This window comes from Melitaea cinxia, chromosome 2 (assembly GCF_905220565.1).
Source record: "Melitaea cinxia chromosome 2, ilMelCinx1.1, whole genome shotgun sequence".
Lineage (NCBI taxonomy): Eukaryota > Metazoa > Arthropoda > Insecta > Lepidoptera > Nymphalidae > Melitaea > Melitaea cinxia.
In genome coordinates this window covers 5,791,137-5,813,266 of record NC_059395.1, presented here as the reverse complement: position 1 = coordinate 5,813,266, position 22,130 = coordinate 5,791,137, and the positions used below count along the sequence as shown (strand labels likewise).

Here is a 22,130-nt window from a genome sequence, read left to right as displayed (position 1 = left end):
ATGCGTTTCGAATTTACGAGAAGACAGTGGTTGACGGTGGTTGTTATATCGATTGCAGACTTTTGTAATGCAATATGTGTTGCGTTGCAAGCTCCGTTTTTTCCTCATGAGGTTAGTATAAATTACAAAAATATATATAAAGTAAATTACATATTTAAAAAGTTAAGTAAATAGATGTTCCACATTTCTATGTGTAGAATTTACGTTTCTATGTGTTGTTATTCTATAACAATATTCCTAATTTATATTTTATTTATTTTTTATTTTACTTTTTGCGGTGGACTGCATAAAACGCATGAAATCGATCTTACCATTCAAGCCATCGTAATAGTTTAATTTGTTCACTCAAAAAATAATAAATGAATGTCAATCAATCGTAAATTTCAATCAACTTGTTATATAAAATACGTTGATAAGTAAAATAACGACTAATCTAGTTTAAAAACTGATTATACGAAAATTAGTTTTAATGTCCCATTTTATGAATTATTCACATAAAACGAAAATAAGAAAAACTATAAAAATAACAATATGGCGCGTAGACTATATTCAAGTAATATCAAAACTACACTTTTGCAGAAAGAATCCAATTTTAAATGTACTTTGCGATTGTGAGGGTGCCTGCATTTTTATTGCTTCCATACGTATTTTCTTCGCGTTAGCGCGAAAATTTGAAATAAGTTATCGTAGTTCCATTAAAATTCAGTCATCCGTTAAAATATCTGTGTATTATGTCTATGTACTCGTATGTCTGTATTTTGTAATATTTGTATAGCGAACTGAGGTAGGGCACAGCAGGAATTTTCTACTCAAAATATGGAGCAGCCCGACTGGGGTAGTACCTCGACCTTACAGAAGACCACAGCTAAATAATACTGTTTTCAAGCAGTATTGTGTTCCTGTTGGTGAGTAAGGTGACCAGAGTTCCTGGGGGGATTGGGGATTGGGTCGGCAACGCGCTTGCGATGCTTCTGGTGTTGCAGGCGTCATATAAGCTACGGTAATCTCTTACCATCAAGTGAGCCGTACGCTCGTTTGCCGAACTAGTAATATAAAAAAATAAAAAAAAAAGCTTTTAAATGGCAAAAAAAGTACATATAAAGATATAAAATATGTATATTCCAGCCCCAAAAATCCTCCCTTCCGTAGTAATAGAAGTTTAGGGACCTCGAAAATTTGTCGAACTTATCATGACACAAATATGATCACATCCCAGTTAACTAGATCTATCATAAACCTACACTAAAAGTTATCATAACTTGATACTGTTGACCGTCATTTAGGTCTAAAAAATAAAATTTTAATTTTATATTTAAAGTGCTCTAATTTAAAAAAATTTTTAACGTTCAGTATTATAAATTTTACTGACATTATATTACCTGCCAGCATTACCATCATGACTCAGCAAATCTATATTTTAAACCATATATATTGATATACACTAAGGTTAAGATTTTTGCTCCCTTTTTGGACAAAACTACACAATTACTCCATATAAATTATATATCATTTTATAGATAATTGCTTGTCCTACCGGCATCCACACTAAAAAAAATTATTATTGCTTTTGTTTTTGTAAATTAGTTAATTAATAAAATTATACATATATGAAGGCTTTAATATTGAAACAACGTCAACATGATAGACGGTCGAATTTTTTTTTACTTATTTAGTGCGAATTATTCGCACAGGTATTGCTAGTAATATTTTAATTGTAAATAAAATAAAAATCTTTCGGTAAGATAAACCTTGAAAAGGCTTTTCCTCCTTTCTCTTTCGACTGGTTACAGTTAAAATTTTAAAATAGTACTTTTAAATCATTGAATTTTTTAATCATTGAATCATGAATTTAAAAATGCGTCACATGCCTTTGTCTTGGCTTATACATAAAATTGCGATTTGATCTCAGCGTAATCCATCATCGTATATTATATGCTCATATGTATTCTAAATACTAAATACGTCAAGGTTATGACCCACCTGCCTAGCGTGGTGACTATGAGCAAAACACATGAGTTCACGCCATTTTCGGTGCGAACTTGTGGAGGCCTATGTCCAGCAGTGGACTGCGATAGGCTGATGTGTGTTTGAGTATATAGGAATTTCTTACGATCCATATAACGTTGGTATTGTTTTTTTTTTTCATACTATCTGTTGTTAGATATACAAACATAAGGATATGAATAAAATGAAATGGTTGTTCAAAAATAATCTTCATTACAACAATATAATATTTTTAAGAGAAATATTTCCCTATTATAATAAATACCTGATAATCTAATAAAGTAGCCTAAGTTACCCCTTACTACATCAGCTATCTGTCAGTGAAAGTCCCGTCAACATCCGTCCAGCCGTTTCAGAGATTAGCCGGAAGAAACAGACAGACAGATAGACAGACAGACAGACAGACAAAAATTCTAAAAATGTTATTTTAGTATATGTACACATCCATATACAGCGGTTATTGTAATATTACAAACAGACACTACAAATTTATTTATTTGTATAGATGTATAGATTTACTTAAAACCAAAATTATTTTTAACTGAAAGATTTTCAACGTTACCTTAAACGAGAGTTTACTATAAATATTGATGGATACCTTCCTTAGATTTTCTTTCATCAAATATAAAGCTCATTTAGCCTAAAAAAAGACAGTAATAAAATATAGAACGACAAAAACTGTTCTTTTGATATTTGATGTTTACTAACCTAATTATTCTCAGTTATATTTATAGTAGAATATAGCAGTTTTTCAAATGTTTTTAAGCTATTTTAATATTCCTGTATTCTGACAAACAAACTAAAAACAATGAAATAAGTTTACAATCAATATCTTTATGATCGGATATGTACATATTGCTAATAAGGGCTTAGCAAATATTTTTGCTGTTAAGTGTAAACATGATATATTTTACGCGTACGTTATACATATATATCATCGGCTGCTGAGAATGCAGAAGATAACCTTTGCGTCGGTTATCAAAAGCACACAATACAATTACAGCCGTAACTTTACGCACAGTATTTAGGACGTACATAAGTTAACTAAAAACGCTTGTTGTCGTTCTCATTTTCTCTGAACGATATAGGTTATAACTAAAGGTTTGTCGGTTTGAGATGCATTTTTCAAAGATCATAGGGATCTCTTTAAGAATTTTATTGTAGTCATAAATGTCTGTGCGTGATCAAGAGATGTCTCGTTACTAGTAACTGTAACTAAAACAAAACTGCTTCTTTAATTATTTTTTTTTTTGTCGTCGAAGTAACTTCACAAGCGCTTACCTCACGAATACAAGACACTAATAAGTAGGCGATAGGGATTAACGTAAACTTTACAAACTGCGTTTAATTCGAATGAAAACATTTAAGTCTGGCACATGGATTTTTATTTTAATTGCTATTATAAGATTGATCGTGTGGTGTCGGCCGCGTAGAATAGCACCACCCCCTTTCTTCCCGTGGGAGTCGTAAAAGGCGACCGAGGGATAAACCTGGCTCAAAATCATCAGGGTCCTAAGGAAGGAAAACTTTATTTAAAAACCGGAATGGGGTCTCCGTCAAGCATTCGTGGCATAGCTCTAAAATGCGAAAGACTCCTGCAGCCGAACTAGCTCCACATGTATCGACTCGTCGTTCCTGTGGGCCTAGCCAGTGAGGTCGAGAGGGTGGCGCAGAGCTTAGGCAACTCTGCGTTTTTTTGAAGAGTGTCCTAGGCGACACAGTGTTTGTCCAACATGGTCTAAATCGTCTGTAATAGACGGACTAAGGCCAATGATGATGATTATAAGATTACAAAAACAGCAATGAAAAATGTAAACGTAAAATAAGAATAAATATAATCGTATACCATATTACTTAATAATTTAATTTTAATTAAAATTAATAATTTTATTTTCATAAATAATATAACAGCAACAAATCTTCAATAATTTATGGCTCCAAAAATACAGAGCAAAATTTTTAAGAATCGTATTTCTATAATCTATAATAATTAACTGAGGTAGGGTAACAGCAGGAAATTTCCTGCTCAAAATATGAAGCAGGGGTAGTACCTCGACCTTACAGAAGATCACAGCTAAATAATACTGTTTTCAAGCAGTGTTGTGTTCTTGTTGGTGACTAAGGTGACCAAAGCTCCTGGGGGATATTGGGGATAGGGTCGGTAACGCCCTTGCGTTGCTTCCGTTGTTGCGAACGCCTTGAGATGAGCCGTACGCTTGTTTACCGACCTTGTTATGTATAAAAAATATAGCTATTCTGTATTATATTTCAATGCTAAAACCGTTTTAACAACTTTTTGAAATATACTCTAATACAAGTTATTATCCTTTCATGATCACAAACACTATGATTTATGTAAAATGGGATTTATAATATTAAAGTGCCCCTTTGGTCATGGTGCTTGCCGCCAAATATCAAAAACTCGAAGAAGAAGAAAAATGTCAAAAATCCAGTTTGACATATAAATCACAGTATTTCCTTAATTTTTTTAAATAAAAAATAACGTCTAATGACCACGAAATAAGTCTCAATGAATATAAATTTAAGACACAAGTTACCGACAGATACCAACTGTGATCGAAAGAAACACGTTTTTTTTTATAAGATTAATTTTAGAGTTAAATCTATTTACGCTTAAATTTAACAAGTACTTGAACTGTGTAATTGGACTTCAGGTCATTTTATCTTATCACCAGTGCCTAAACAATGTTGACGCAGTGGGCGAATGTAATATTTGACATCCAAAGTTAATTATCTTATTGGTACAATTTAAATAACACTTACGAAACAACACGATCTTGTAAACAGTTATTAGATGAGTTGAATAATAGTTTAGAAAACTTTTCATATTCCTCACAAGTAGATTTTGAAATTTTTGTTTTTTCTTACCAAGTTCACCATATTACTAAAACTGTTTTTTCCATTAATTCTTACGTCTGTAACAGACTTGTGTAAAAAGTTTATATTAAAATACAGAGACTTAAAAACAACAGATAATATTACTGTCTAACACACACTCAAAATGTTAGATAATAAAAGCGAAGAAAAAATTCCAATTCCAGGAAACTTGAATCGAACATAAATCAATAATTTCTTTAAACATTAGGCTTCTAAAGCACTAGTGAGTCATCGTTTCACAGAGTATTTTGTATATTATATAATAAATATTTATATTTAAAGAAACTCAACAGTTAGTATTTTAAATTCCCATCAATCATTTTTAATTCTGTTTTTAATCGGACATCAAATACAGCGCTACTAAACCCACTCCACTTTTTCATTAAAATTTCTTTCCTTGTATATAATTAATAATTTCATTGTATATTTTAACTATAATAATAGCCTTATTAAGGGAAACTTTAAATGTATTTACTAAAAATCGCTTGTGTAATTTTATATTATACACAAAGACCAGAGTATTTACTCATTTAGGAATCGTGTCATTTCTTCCTTTAGTGATTCTTTTTAAGATGATAAATTATACGAAGATTGCTTTCAACAGAACTGACTTAAGTGTGTCTAGCAAATAACATATTTTTTTAATTTTTTCCAGGCTGAATTAAAAGGTTGTTCAGCGACGGAGTATGGTCTCGTGTTTGGTATTTTCGAGCTGGTGGTTTTCATAGTCAGTCCATTTTATGGCGCACATCTCAACAGACTTGGACCTAAGTTGGTGTTTAATGCAGGAATATTAACAACTTCGACATGTGCTATACTGTTTGGGTAAGACTTAATTTTGACATTTATATATATTGTTATGAATTAAGCCTTTGGATTATTCCAAAATTGGAACCAGATTTGTAATGACAATTTAATTCGAGCTGAACACAACAACATTTAACAATAGTTTACCTAAACGATGTTAATTTAACTAGCCGAATAGGAACCGTGTATTTTCTCAGAGAGAGGTAGGAAACTAACTTATTGTTGGCGAATATGTTCCCTGCTATGTGTAACGATTGCAATCACGTGTACATGATAACAACGGGACCGACAGCTTAACGTGCTCTCCGAGACACGGTGGGGAGACCCACAAGGACTATAAAGCAGACCGGAAATAAGTATTTGTATACACAAATATTCACTCCGATCAGGAATCGAACCCGCGAATGTCGGTGTCTAGGAGCCGCCGACACGGCACACGCACCATTCAAATCAATGCAAATGCAAATCTAAAAAACCTTTCATACGTGTTTTTATTGCATTTAATAACATAAATACTAAATTTCCTTTTTAACCGACTTCCAAAAAAGGAGGAGGTTCTCAATTCGACTGTTTTTTTTTTTTTTTTTTTTTTTTTTTTATGTATGTTACATCAGAACTTTTGACTGGGTAGACCGATTTCGACAAATTTTGTTTTAATCGAAAGGTGGTGTGTGCCAATTGGTCCCATTTAACTTTATTTGAGATCTAACAACTACTTTTCGAGTTATATCTAATAATGCGTTTTTACTTGACGCTTTCTTCGTCGACCTATGTTGTATTATACCGCATAACTTTCTACTGGATGTACCGATTTTGATAATTCTTTTTTTGTTGGAAAGGGGATATCCCTAGTTTGGTACCGTGATAAGGAAACCACGATTTGATGATGGGATCTCAGAGAAATCGAGGGAAACTCTCGAAAATCCGTAATAACTTTTTACTGGGTGTACCGATTTTGATAATTTTTAATTTAATCGAAAGCTGATGTTTATCATGTGGTCACATATAAATATTATCGAGATCTGAAACTACTTTTTGAGTAATCTTTGATAACGCGTAGTTGCTTGACTATTTTTTTGTCGATCTACGTTGTATTACTTGTCTATGTAATTGAAGTCGGTTTTTTTTCGTTTGCGAGCAAACATAATTATTTTCGTACCAAATATAGTACGCCTCTTTACTCTTTTAAGGGCAGCAGGACAAAAACACTTAAAACTTATTCAAGTTTTATTTTTTATGTTTAGAGTATGTATTTGTGCGTAAATTAAATGTTTTATTTATTTATTTATTTATTTTATTTTATTTTATTTATTCAGAAAAACTTACAGCTATACATAACAAATTAAAAATACAATTAAAAAACTAAAAGCCATTTATAAGTTTTTACAATTAACAACAAAAGAGTGCTGTACTAATTAAGAGCTTGAGTAAAACAAAAATTAAACTTAGGATGGTTTGAGAACTTAGCTGGATCATTAAGCTGCTTAGACATTATTAACTATCGGAAGAGAAGTATTCTGTGGTCACCAATCGTCTAATAGAGTAAGGTTTAATGAGAAAAACATCAACGTCACGATGGTCGCGCAAAAAGTCATTAAATCGCGTAGTAGATCTGCAAATAAAGGAATTTCGACGATAATTACTATGACAAGGAGGGACATAAAATGGGACAAAATTACGAAGGAACCTACTGGGTACATTAAATTTAATTATGTTGTGCAAGTCTGTGTTATCTATAATATTGTTGATAATTTTATTTAGATATACTAAATCAGAAACATTTCGACGTAATCTCAAGGGAAGAAAGTGGTATTTTTTACATCTGCTTTCATAGTCAACTAAATTATCACCACATTTATACTGCAAGTATCTTAAAAACCGTTTCTGGATACATTCGATTCTATTTACATACGTACTATATGTTGGGTTCCAGATTTCAGAACAATACTCAAGTATACTACGTACGTATGAGCAGTATAGAATTTTTACAGACTTGAGTGTTCTAAAGTTTTTGCAAGATCTAATTACAAACCCCAAAGCCCTTGAGGCCTTTTTTACGATATATTCGACATGCTCGTTGAATAACAACTTGCAGTCTACAACTACACCTAGGTCTTTAATTTTATTTATATGTACCATTGTTTGATCTTTTAGGATGTAATTGTATCTAAGTGTGTTTAATTTGCGAGTAAAATTCATGATGTGGCATTTCGAGACATTAAGATCTAATTTATTAATTTGGCAATAATTGTTGAATCTATTTAGGTCCTCCTGCAGTAATCGACAGTCATCCATTGAAGAAATACGTTTTATTATTTTAGCATCATCAGCATACAATAAGCAAAGAGAATGATGAAAACATGATGATACATCGTTCAGAAATATGGCAAAGAGAAGTGGCCCCAATAATGAGCCTTGCGGCACTCCAGAGGGAACAGACACCCAGGCAGAGACGTAGCCGTTTAAAGCTACTGCCTGGGAGCGATTATTTATATATGAGGAGAACCAACGGAATAGATTTCCGTGTATTCCCGCCATATAGATCTTTTGAAGCAGAATACAGTGGTCAATACGATCAAAAGCCTTACTAAAGTCGGTATATATTATGTCAACCTGTGCACCCGAATCCATTGATGAGCTAACATAGTCATATGTAAGAAGAAGATTAGATGTAGTCGAGCGACCCTTCAAAAAACCATGCTGCTCTGGAATGAACCAAGCCTGAATTGTAGCATAAACCTGTCGATAAACGATATTCTCAAAGATTTTGGCAAAAATGCAAAGTTTCGAGATTGGTCTATAATTTTTTATGTTAGTTTTATCGCCATTTTTATATATAGGGGTTATAAACGCCGACTTCCACATGTTTGGTACATAGCCTTCATCCAATGATCGTCTAAAAAGCATACTCAAAGGGGTAACAAAGCTTTTAGCACATTTTAAAATCATCAAAGGAGGAATGTCATCGGGGCCGGCACCTTTATTTAAGTTAACGGATTCCAAAAGCTTGAGGAGCTCGACATTATCAATATGTATGTCTCCAATATTGTAGTTATTTATTTTCTGCGTCACGGGGTAGGTGAAGTTGGAGTTCGGACTAGACTTAAGAAAGTTAGCTTGGAAATAATTTGAAAACAAATCACAAATTTTGTCACCAGTGGAAGCAGTTTCACTATTATAAGACATGGAGGAAGGAAAATTGGAAGATGTTTTGCTATTGTACTTTATAAAGGACCAAAAAGCTCTAGGATTAGTTGTTATAGCATCTTCAGTTTTATTTATGTAAGCTTCATAACATGAATGTTCAAGAGACTTAGCCCTTTTTCTAAGTAGTGAAAAAGTCATATAGTCGCTTTGGTTCCCATAAAGTTTAAATTTTCGGAAAAATTTGTGTTTTTCTTTTAGTACTTTAATAAGAGCCAAACTGTACCATGGAGGGTGAGAATTCGGCTGGATAAATTTATGAGGTACATAGGTATTACGAAGATCATATATTGTGTTATAAAAGTATTTCACAGCGTCATCTAACGACTTATTGTACAAGCTTTCAGTCCAATTAATAACATTTAAAGAAGTACTAATAGAATTAAAGTCGCCAGATTTGTAAAAGAACTTAAGTCTCTTTTTCGATTTTAAGGAACTTTCAAGGGAGTTTGATAGGCATATACATAGTGATCTGTGATGGGGTATATCGTCAGGTACCAGGGGGTCGTCGCAGGGGCTGATATCAAGTTCACAGTTTGAAAACACTAGGTCTAAGAATCGATTATTATTGTTACGAACCTGACTACGCTGAATGAGGTCGCATTGAGCTAGGGTGTCGATAAAATTTATTTGAGCTCCACTGAGAGATATTCCACCCACTGTGAGGTAGTTTCCTTGTGGGTCCCAGTCTATATGTGGCAAATTAAAATCCCCCATAATAATGAATTCATCATTTGGGCAGGAGTTGATTATGTCAGATAAGTTATTTGAGAAATTTTCTAATTGCACAGAGGAGGAGTTGCCCATGTTCTGTTTACACAAATAAAGAGTACATATATGTATTTTAGCAGAAGATTTACCATTTGCGTAGGGGATAATAGTTACCCATAGATCCTCAGACGTAGAATGCCACTCTGGACGACCGATCATCGCCAAATCACGACGAATACCCAACAAGACACCCCCTCCCAGTGACTGATTAGTTAGAGAATAGTCCCGGTCTCGACGCCATACCGTATAGCGATCATCAAATAATTCCTCGTCGCGTACACTTCCCAATAGCCACGTCTCAGTGATCGATATCACGTCATAATTATTAAGTAAAACATTCCTTTTAAAACATGAGGTTTTAGTACGTAATCCTCTTGCATTTTGATAAAAAATGCTTATTTTAGAATCCATTTATGAAAAATATCCATTAATAATGGAAATAGTTACGGTTAAGTTTATTTTGAAATAATATCTTATTCCAACATAAAAAAAAAAAATACTAACGCAAGAGGGCATGAAAAAATCATTATTATAAAAACAATTTTAAAATAAAATGTTATGATTAGAATGAAATAAATAAACAAGACGTGTATTATACCAATTGAACTATGCAAGAGTGAATTAATCATATTATATATTAGTGATTCCATATATAATATGTAGTAGCCACCAGACAATAAGCTTAATATAGATATAATATTCAAATAGTATTCGGTAATAATCTTATAATAATTGAACAATGATAAAATGCAGCATCTCATCAAAAAGCAGTGATGCGGACTTTTTACTGCTAGTATAATATTAAAATGTTCGCACAAATTGCAATCGACATGATATATTTTACGAATGTATCGATGTAAAGTTATTACTAATGAATAACCACAAACACACATGCATTTATGTGAATAAGTAATATAAACCGCTAATAAATATCTTATACATACACCTAAAATAGTGCAATATTCTGTACAAGACATCATCACATCACCCAATCTCAAATTCATCACATTTATCAAGTAGATATAAAAGATTAACAATATTAATATATCAATTCGCATTACATAGGACCCAGCCATAACACTTAAATACCTCTTAAGAAATATAATTGTGGGTATTTTCTTTACTAACAGTAACATATAATAATAACATGAACATCGCCTTCTAAAGAGAGTATAAAATAAAATTAAATTTGTGCCAGTACGTAATTTGTACTGTGAGTAAAAACTATAGAACGTAACAAAATTAAATAAAAACAGCGCATAGTATCGTCTAATATATTGCGGCAACGATATCGTCTCGAGTGGCGGGTAGGTGCTGAACTCAATAGTTGTGAGTCCGTCAATGTTGGCCCGTCGGACTGACGTAGCGCATGGGATATTAGACAGCAATAACACACGAGTGTAGTGACTGAGGGGCGATAACCGTGTACAAAAGAAATTACTTACGGATGTCAATAGATTAGCAGCGATCCATCTATTCATAACTCTGTGTAAACAATAAGATACAAATTCAACGCCAGCAGTTCTCAAACCAAATAATAAAATAGAAATATAGAGAATTAAAATAATTACGTGATTATGATAACATAAAGTTAGCAATAATTTAAGATACATTTTTTTATTTATTGAGTTATCCTTGCAAGATCTTTTTCGTTTTTTATAAAAAATACGGGCGATGAATCAGTCTTTCTTGCCATTATTTTTGAATGTTTCACCCATATATATTTAAATCCGACCTCCTTCGCACGGGATTTGGCTTTGCCGAGCAAACTTTTATAATGTTGAGTTAGATGGTCATTTATATAGAACGTAGAGGATGAGGAGTAACCGATATCGGATATATTTAGATTACGTTTCCGCGCAACAGCCACCAGGTCTTCTTTCATATAGCGATTATTAAAACAGATTATGATTGGCTTGGCCATATTAGGTGATCGCGTTGGTACGCGGGCAATGTAGTTTATATCCTCTTTCTTAATAGGAAAGTTGACACAATTCCCAATGTTTTGTACCAAGCTATATAGGTTTTCATCCTTTTTTTGTGGGATACCCTTAATCTCGACATTATTGGCTCTTGCCCATTGGTCTCTCTCTTCCAGTTCGGAGTTCAATCGGGCTATTTCCTTTTGAATAATGGGTATATCGGAGGCAATCTTCTCAACATCTTTAACTTTGGCTTCGAGTGATTGGACTTTATCAAGAAGCTTATCCGTACGCTGATGAGCCATTTCAACCGATTGTTTCAAGTCCGAAAGGTCATCTTTTATAATTTTTAAATCTTGACTCAGGATAGGAAGTGACGCAAGTTGCACCAAAATGTCATTCAACTTCTCCTGCATACTATCCAATTGGTTAGGTATTTGGAGATCTGGATATGCAATAGAGGGAACTGGCGAGACTGAGGGACTTGCTTTACATTTTGGACAGCGCCAAGTATTTTTTCTTTCGCCCAAACGCCTGAATCCAGTCTCCGTAACTCCAACGCAGCCAAAACCATATTGTTTTTTGCAAATATGGCAAATAGGTCCGTCGGTATGAGACTCGTCACAGATACTACAGTGAAACATTTTGAGAACAACTGGAATTTACGTGGTCAACGACTAGGTGCACTCAAAAAACACAAGCGGTGCCAAGCGATGCTAGGCGATGACTGCTGAAATACTGCTTTGCTTGAAATATACCATGTGCCAATGTCTTTACAATTATTATTCCTAAACAATTAAATTTAAAAACAAACTAGCTTAAAAAGTGAGTAATTTTATTTAATAATTTTGGTTAATATTAACAACTCCAGGTTACTAGACAAAGTGGACGGACACATACCATTCGTGACGCTGGCGTTCACGATAAGAATCATAGAGGCGATGGGGAACGCTGCCTTCCTGACGGCTTCCTTTGCAATTATCGCGAAGGAGTTTCCCAACAATGTCGCCACTATGTTTGTAAGTTGTCATTAGTATTATAATTATGAATAATGAATCTGATTCTTGATTCATGGATTTATTATTAACGACTAGCTATGCCCGCGTCTTCGTGCGCATGGAATTTAATGAGAAAGTTATTGTTTCGCATAGTTACAAAATAAATACATTTCTAAAATAAAATTAGCCTGCCAGTGAAAGTCCCGTCAAAATCGGTCCACCAGATTAGCCGGAACAAACAGACAGACAGTCAGGCAGACAAAAATCTTGAAGTTTATATATTCATATGCATTTAGTAAAAAGTGGTTTTAGACACTCCAGTTTTAATTATTTCTCTATATATATGTTTTGTAGTTTTACTTTAAGAAAGAGAAGAAGATATTCCAACCATTCTAAAAAACTAGTCTAAGCACTATGACTGCACTATGGGATGAAAAAACTAGAGATTTGACTCTCGTAGGGTACGGCTATCGTTATTATACTTATGTTTAATTAATGATTTCGTTCAGACCGCACTTTAAGGTTATCTACATAAGTAAAATAAAAAGAAGACAAGTAGATACAAATAAATATTTGAGTCTTCTTATTGACTATTGTGTCAAATACATCATCATTTTAGTGTATTTTTTTTAGTATATTGTAAGGTTAAGCTTTCACACTATGATACCTATAATATTTATGTATATATTGTTTTATTTATTATATATTAATTTATTATATATATTATTTTAACCATAAGTTTCGATGATAATGAGTAGTTAATATTATTAGCATTAAAAATCAGAGCAATGACGGTAGACATCAGTTTTGCTAACTACTTTTAGCTACTACAGAAATTTTATAAAAATATATCATACACTAGCTGTGCCCCGCGGTTTCCTTGATAAATGGATTATCTAACACTGAAAGAATTTTTCAAATTTGACCAACAGTTCTTGAGATTAGCGCGTTCAAACAAATGAACAAACTCTGCAGTTTTATAATATAAGTATTGATTAAATTTAACTATACTCCATATAAAGAAGTCTGTAATATACTTTTATTCAGTTATATGTTGTAAAAAGAATGCATGTATTACTGTAAAGTCCCACGACCATGATTGCTGTAAAGTAGCCGAAACGTCGACCATGTAAAAACCCAATAAACCGCAATAAAATCCGAAAAAGTTGTTTCATCATAATTAATTAAATTCGCGTAAACATTAGAAAACAAGAATGCATTTAGTTTAATGATTTTTGAGTAGTGTTAAAAAATATTAAGTGTTAAATCTGTACTGCATTTTGAGCGCCGTTAACAGCTTAAAACATTTACGTCGTGTTAAATCAAAGAGTAATTTTTCTCGTTCTAAGTTTATTTATAATGTCTTAGAGTATCATATTTTTAATACCTATTTAACAGTTTAAAAGTCTAAAGCAAGTATTTTTATTATCGTCTTAGTCGTAAAGAATTCAAGCAATTGAAGGCTTTTTTTAATATTATCAGGCATCATTAGAGACGTTCTTCGGTCTGGGTCTCATCGTGGGTCCAATGCTCGGTGGGGCCCTTTACAGCTGGGGCGGGTACTCCCTTCCATTCGCTGTACTGGGTCTTGCCCTTTTCTGCACTGCCATACTTTGCTACCTGACCTTGCCGAATACGCCTGACGATGAAGATATTAAGCCTACTGGACGTAAGTTAATTAATTTACGTACAAACAATAATTATCTAAAGGTACAAAATAATTCAAATATTGTTCAGCCAAAACAAACAACATCATAGAAATCAAATGCAATTAAAATAAAAATTTGTGAAAAGGCAGTCATATCGCTAAAAGAGTAATCTCTTACTGTCTATCTTTTGAAAAGACTATCAAAATTATTAAGTTATAAAAATGTTTATTTTGAATAGATATTATAATTAAATTTTTAAGAGTTTAAGATGATTGTCTACTTAAATTCTAAAAATAAAAAAGCTCTTGTTATTAATTAGGTAAAATAATTAATATTTTTTGCCACAGCAACAATGGTATCATTGTTGAAGATTCCTGGTGTACTTCTCGCTGCAATAACTATCGTATCGACTAGTTTGAGCATTGGATTTCTACAGGCGACTCTAGAGCCTCATTTACGACAGGTGAATACGTACACTTCATGAGTGATTTCTTCATCAAACATAGTCATTAAAAAAAGAAAGTTAACATTTAAAAAAGCAATCTATTTAATTGTACTCGCCACATTATAGCATACCCAAAAAACTGTTTTAATACCATCATTATTAAATTGAAGCCTAATTCTTGATTTTGTTACACCAAATTATTTCGTAAAGTAAACAGTATTTTACCTAAACTTTTAACATAATATATAAAGTTTTCAGTTCAAATTTCTTGAAAGATAACAAAAAAGATATTTTTCACTTCATATCATAAGTAAACAACAAATATTAAAGCAAATAAATAAAATAATAAACGCTTTACACTCAAAGGCTTGCTGTGTGGTTACAGCAGTAAGAATATGGCCACTCCCTCTCTTACCGTGGGTGTCGTAAGAGGCGACTAAGGGATAAAACAGTTCCACTACCACCTTGGAACTTAAAAAGTCGACCGATGGCGGGATGACCATCTAACTGCTCGCTTTGAAATACACAGACCGAAGACGGGCAGCAGCGTCTTGGGTGTGACAAAGCCAGCCCTGCGGTCACCAACCCGCCTGCCCAGCGTGGTGACTATGGGCAAAACACATTATTTCACGCCATTTTCGGCGCGAACTTTTGGAGGCCTATGTTTAGCAGTGGACTGTTTTAGGCTGAAGTGATGATGATGATTCAACGGCTTCCACTAGGGTTATTTCTATACGACAGCCAGTGCAACAGCCAGTGCTGTGACCGCTGCGCGCGTCATCAAGCAAAGCTATTCATAAAATCACCTTTCAATCAGAAAAACAAGTGAACTATTTTTAAACGACTATTTCAGTTCAAATTCTCACCAGTGATCCTTGGTTTACTCTTTGTAATAAACGGAGGTGTCTACGCACTATCAGCTCCAACCTGGGGTTGGCTCTGCGATCACCCCTCTATCAAGCCAAAATATGTAACAGTACTGGGGCACATATTTATAACGGGCGCGTTCCTGCTAGTTGGACCTGCACCTTTCTTTGATATGCCAACGTAAGTAGTTGCAAAACCTCTATTTAACCTTTACAGTAAAAATGTTTAAATCACTGCCCTGTTTTTTAACACATGAATGAACAATGGTACTCTATTCTATTGACTGATTCATAGCCGCCTAGCGTAATGAAGCAATGCATTTACAATTTGGTCAGGTTACTTATGTAACCTGAACTCCGTTAAGAAGAGTTTTTAAAAATTTGTATGGAAGTTGTTTGTCGTTTTTGAAGCTGAAGAAAAAAGATTTATTTTAAGAAATTTGAATAAAAACCGAATCCGATTCAATTATAAAGAAGTAAAATATAAATATTTATATAATATATATAAATATTTATATTTTAAATAAACTTGCAATAGCTTGTTAAATTTTTGTAAAATCATAACTCATTATTAAGTATATTTGTTTAAAAATGTTTGAACACTTTTTTCTAGGATATTATGGGTTACAATTGCTGGTCTGGTTCTGCACGGTTTGGGCATTGGCAGTCTTCTCGTGTCTTCCTTTTCTGATGCCCTTGGAACCGCAATGTACGTACAATTTTGTTTTAATTTTTCTATATAAAACCTGCTTAGTATTTAATCTCGGAATTACATTTGTCATTTTATAATGCCTTATAGAAATTTTATCGTTAAAAATGTATTATTTACTAGCGGTTACAAAAACTATCGGTGTTACTCTAATCATATATATGCATCATAATGTACGTATTATACATATAAACTTTCCTCTGGAATCACTCTATCATCAAAATCCATTGTGTAGTTTTAAAGATATAAGCAATATACAGACAGCGGGAAGCGACTTTGTTTTATACTATGTAATTATGTACTAATTCTTGTTTTTTAATATAGATAAATAGTAGGTATGACTGAAAGTCAAGTTGATAGTGTATCTATACAACTTAAATTAGTCATAGCTTTGTCTTGGAAATGTGTCAACGACGCGCCAAAAACTTTTATCAGAGTTCACAACTATCCAGATAAGCTTGTAATGAAGAGATAACTACACACCAATCATTAAGACTATAAAACGAAGCATTTACAATAAAATTAATATCCATAATTACAAATCCCATTAATGTTTTAAAATTACAATAGCAACAAAGTAATCGATAAAAAAATATTAGTTTATATTAAATATCGATAATTATTCTTTTAAAATATTTTACAAGTAATTAGGATATTGACCTGCAGGTTGCGTAGTTTTGATATCATTAATGAGTTTGTTTTTATGCAAAGTTCACGGGTTCAGTCTAGATATGGGTAACATGCGCAAAATCTTATTAATTTGAAGGTTATCATAATTTTTTATATAACAACATATCATTCGCAGTTTTTTTTGCCTTGTAAATTTTGACACTTAGGTACCTAACTTAATAACTTGTATGCTTAAATGGTTACTTACCCAGCGTTTCCTATAACTGGTTAATAGTCGCCACTGTTACAATAGTAACTGCTACCAAAACGCGTAAAACTTCTAATCGTTTTATTGGAAGGACTCAAAATACTAATAGAAAAAACGACCACCGATATTACACACCGCTTGCTTTAACAAACGCATAGATACATTACACAACCATTGTCTATTTGATATTATAAAAACATTTCGAAATAAACAGGATTTATTGTGTCTTAAAAATTTCTGTCTCAATCTGTTTGTGATCGCTAATCTAACTCCGGTGACTCTCACTTCCAAACTACGAAATTGTAAACAATTTCACCTAAACCTGCTGCTTAACTATATTTAGACCAACAAGGTCTAAATATAGTTTAAATATAGTGTAGCAGCACACAAATCCATATGAAAATCTATCCAGTCTGGATAATTTATACGTCGAAATTATTTGTACCAATAAAATAACGTTTGCTTCTCACCGACATATTTTACCTATTCCATGGAACTAACTTTTATTTTCCATAGTACTACTTATTACATGGTACTAACTTAATTTATAGACACAACTATTTTGTTTTCAGAGCAAGCGGTTTACCCAATTCCATAGAAACGTATGGCTTAGTGTCGGGAATGTGGACTTCCACGTTTGCATTAGGTGCGTTCATTGGACCCACTGTCTCTGGTCTGCTCTTCGACTCAATTGGATTCAGAAGTTCGACCGTGTTTGTCGTCATTCTTCATATTTGCGTCGTAAGTAACTTTATCAGTCATACAAGAAAATAAAATTAAGCATTGCGTTTTAATTTACATCACCTACCTCGCAAATTCTTTCAATAAATAACTATTTATCTCGTGCGTACTTTTAATTTCGTTTCTATTTATATCTGGTTTATAAAGAAGTTAGTTTTTCTTAATGTAATTATATAATCTTTAATTAATTTTTTTTTCATTTTAATACTATGTCATGTTATTTTTGCTTTGCAAATAGGTTTCTTATTTATTGAAAGCCATTAATCAAGAAGAAGGTTTCTTATTTATTAATTTGACAGCAGTTGACAGCTTAGCTATGTATTTTATTTTAACTTAAACAATTATTTAATACGACAATTGCTGTTAACACACAAATATGTAGATAAGTTGTAAGGGTTTACGTCAGTCTAGACGACAGACACAGGATTTCCATCGTACTCACTACTCAATGATCCCCACTATAGAGTGTGTAATGTTTATTTAATTTGATTTAAATCGTGATGTCTGTGTACCTTAACAAATAAATAATCTGTCGTGTAGATGGGCGTCGTCCTCTTGTTCCTGTGCACGTGCGACCGCTACAAGATGGAGGTGTCGGTGTCCGCCGGCGACCTCATGCAGCTCGACGGCACTCTGGACGAGAGCGTGCTCATAGGAGATAAGTTTACGCCTGCCACTCGAACTAAGAGGTATTATATACTTACAATAATAATTTATTGAGATAGCGGTTGAGATATGTCATAGCGGGTTATATCCTGCTCAAATTCTGGAGCAGCCCGTCTGGGAAAATACCTCAACCTTTCAGAAGATCACAGCTAAATAGCACTGCTCTGAAGTAGTGTTGTGTTTCTGTTATGACTAAGGTTTCCAGAGCACCTGGAGGGTCAGGGTAGAACCGGCAATACCGATAAGCTACGGTAAATGCTTACCATTAGGTGGGCCATAAGCTTGTTTGTCGTCCTAGTTGATATAAAAAAATATTATTTAAGACCGGCAATGCACCCACAACTCTGATATTTCAGTTGTCTATGGCCATGGATGGCAGTAGCTATAAAGGGTCAGGATGATATCTATTTGTCTGCCGTCATTTATTAGTCCGAAGTTTTATCCAAATTTAAATGTATATAGGCATTGGTTTAAAAGCTGGTGTTACTATAAAGTTTATTCCATTCTTTACTACGTAGATAGAAAGTAATATTTTTAAATAGTTGAAATTACTATAAAGTCATTTCTGTGTCAGTTATTTAAATTATTACAAATATTAATTTAATTTAACACTGACAAATATTAATTTTGGTGGCGTTCTAAGTATTCTAGTTTCATCAGATCTGAGTTCTTCTTTTTCACATAATATCCCTCTTTAAATTTACCCCTCATGAAATTTAAAGATTTCTACCAATAAGTTTTTATTAGATTATTTGGATAAAATTAACAATTATTAGCCTATCCTTTTCCAGCCGTCGCTACGGTATCAGTGTGGAACAATCACGCCCGCCGGCTATGAACAGTCTCATCGCTTGCTCCAGTTACAAGAACAGGAGAAGCCCTTGGAGCCAACGCACTCCGAGATATCGACCGTCCTACGGCAGCTTAGACCATCGCTTCAGAGCATCACTCTCCGTAACATAAACTAAAAATAAACAAGAGTAACTCTGTGTATTTGTAAAGTTTATCTTACTGTATCCTAGTCAATTTACCAAAGGGAGTGCTGAACAAGAAATACCGAGCTAAAAACTTGCAAACTATGCGTTCTGAAATCGCTAAAATACAACAATCAATTTATTTTTGAATCATAAGATGTTATATGAGATGTAACAAATATATATGCGTATCTAGGTATTTTAATCCTAATAATCAAGTATATAGGTATAAATATATCATACTTTTATATGAATACGTACAAACAAATCGCAACCACTTTCTTTTATTATCATACTGGTGTATTGTAATTAAATTAAATTGATTTTATCTTCCATTCAAAAACATTGTTATTGTTATTATTATTTTAATTACAATGATGTTTATCTATTCAACCTAAGTAGCGATACGTATGTATCTTATAAGTAAATAATAAACTTGAATAAATACAGATAATTAATGTAAATATTACTATTAATAAATAAATATAATATAATACCTTTGAGCATTTACTTTTCTTGTGTACATATACCTATAATTTTTAATTTTGTATTAAATTTTTAATGTAATCATTGTCACATAAAGGCTTAATAAGCTTAATACATTCTTCTTATTCATGCTTTTCTCTAAATATTATTAACTTCAAACTTTTTTTTAATATGCATGTATATTTATCGAAAATAAAGCGATACTATCCCGGACTTAATTTCTCGACTTTTTTGTAAAAATGTACATTGGCAGATCAATTACAAGGATTACTTTAATATTTTAGAAAAGGCTAAATAAAACTGGCGGACTAATGTATTAGTTTAGCAGTAAATCAAAGCTTAAGAAAGATCAAATATCACAACTTTCACGTCACTTATCTGACGTTCATGTCATGAGATATTCAAAGTAATTTGACACATTTTGAAACTTTAGAATTCGACTAGGTACTAAATACTATAGGTACTACTAAATTCGATAGGTAACCTACGAAAGTTACACATAAAATTGAAGTAAGCAGTATAGAAGTAGAAGATTTTAACCAATTTTTCGTTATATTCATAACGTATATATTATATAAGATGTATTTACTATTAATATTCAACGTCTCAGCGCGAAGGTGTATAATTTTTTGAAAGCAAGGACGATCGTTATTTGTAAATACTTCGCGAATCCAGGTCGTTTTCACTTCCACCAATATTTAGTATTAGGCAGCAACTCGATAGAATTACTACAAATGATTTAGTTTTTTGTATTAATTTATCGGTTACGTTAATGAATACAAAAATTTTAATTTTTTTTTGTTGTCTCCACGAGCTGCTTTTAAAGCAATATAACTAAGGTGATATTTTGCTATTATTTTTGAAACAGGCGTTTGTAAAAATAGACAGATATTCAATGATTATAAGTAATAACAATTAACATTAAACTATAAGATACATTTTCTATTTCAAATTACCCTATTATTCTATTTTTTAAGTATTATTTTACATTTTTTACTGAAATTGATTTAATTAATAAATTATTAGTTCTGAAATGGATAATTTCCGTTTTGATATTAAATGACAGCCCTAACATTGCCTAATATAGTTAAATAGCACTCCAATCGTCTGAGATCGACTGCAAATATAGAGAGAACATTCCAACCAGTTTCATAGTTGCAGTATTTATCTAAATATCTTAAAGCATTTTCAGTTCACACCTCGATGACATAGATTGCCATATGGGACATCGATAGAGTTCCCTATGCGTATACTCTCTATGAAAATAAGAAAGTCATCATCATCATCATCATCATCATATCAGCCTATTGCAGTTCACTGCTGGACATAGGCCTCCACAAGTTCACACCAAAATGATGTGAACTCATGTGTGTTGCCCATAGTCACCACGCTGGGCAGGCAGGTTGGTGACCGCAGGGCTGGCTTTGTCGTACCGAAGACGATGCTGCCTGTTTTCGGCCTGAGTATTTAAAAGGCAGCAGTTGGATGGTTACCCCGCCATTGGTCGGCTTTATAAGTTCCAAGGCGGTAGTGGAACTGTGACTGAAACGGCTGGACCGATTTTGACGGATCTTTCACTGACAGATAGCTGATGTAGTGAACAGTAACTTAGGTTACTTTTATTTTAGAAATTTATTTATTTTAAAATTCTGCGACCTGAATAATAACTTTTTTGTTAAATTCCATGCGAACGAAGTCGCGGGCACAGCTAGTCTGTAATATAAACGAAAATATGTTCTAAACAACAAAGTGAGTTAAAGACTCATACTTAACAATAAATTGATGTGACATTGTGTTTTAAATATAATTGTAATGTAAATACAATTTAGCTGAGGTCTTCGGTAGGCTTAAATATTTTCTAAGAAGGTTTGTATTATAGTATCATCCAGTCAGCTTTAGTCATAGCTTTACGTGATCTACAAATAGGTTCTTCATTATAAAATTGAAAAATACTGTCACAAACCGCACAGAATATCTAACAAAACCGCACAGAATATCTACAAAATAATTTTGTCGTCCCAGATATTTTTTGTTTTTAAATTACATGTATTGTAGGCGAGTTTTGCGAATCATTATGAAATTCAACTTTGCCTTCTTTTTATCGTGATTTCGA

General features: G+C 32.9%; 1 protein-coding gene and 1 long non-coding RNA gene across 2 annotated transcripts; one reads left to right on the top strand and one right to left on the bottom strand.

Annotated features, from left to right (window-relative positions):
* Window positions 1-20,142, top strand: LOC123659933 (MFS-type transporter SLC18B1-like). Its single transcript, XM_045595099.1, has 10 exons — window positions 1-111; window positions 5,558-5,727; window positions 12,478-12,625; window positions 14,087-14,273; window positions 14,601-14,716; window positions 15,552-15,745; window positions 16,178-16,273; window positions 17,723-17,891; window positions 18,432-18,580; window positions 19,349-20,142. Exons 1-10 carry the CDS (start codon window positions 1-3, stop codon window positions 19,518-19,520), a joined length of 1,512 nt encoding a protein of 503 aa, XP_045451055.1. The 3' UTR covers window positions 19,521-20,142.
* Window positions 19,281-20,366, bottom strand: LOC123659945. The gene is made up of 2 exons (XR_006744105.1): window positions 20,029-20,366; window positions 19,281-19,521 (listed from the first exon to the last, which is right to left on the bottom strand). It is a non-coding gene; the product is annotated as an uncharacterized LOC123659945 (long non-coding RNA).
* Between the last annotated feature and the right edge of the window lie 1,764 nt (window positions 20,367-22,130).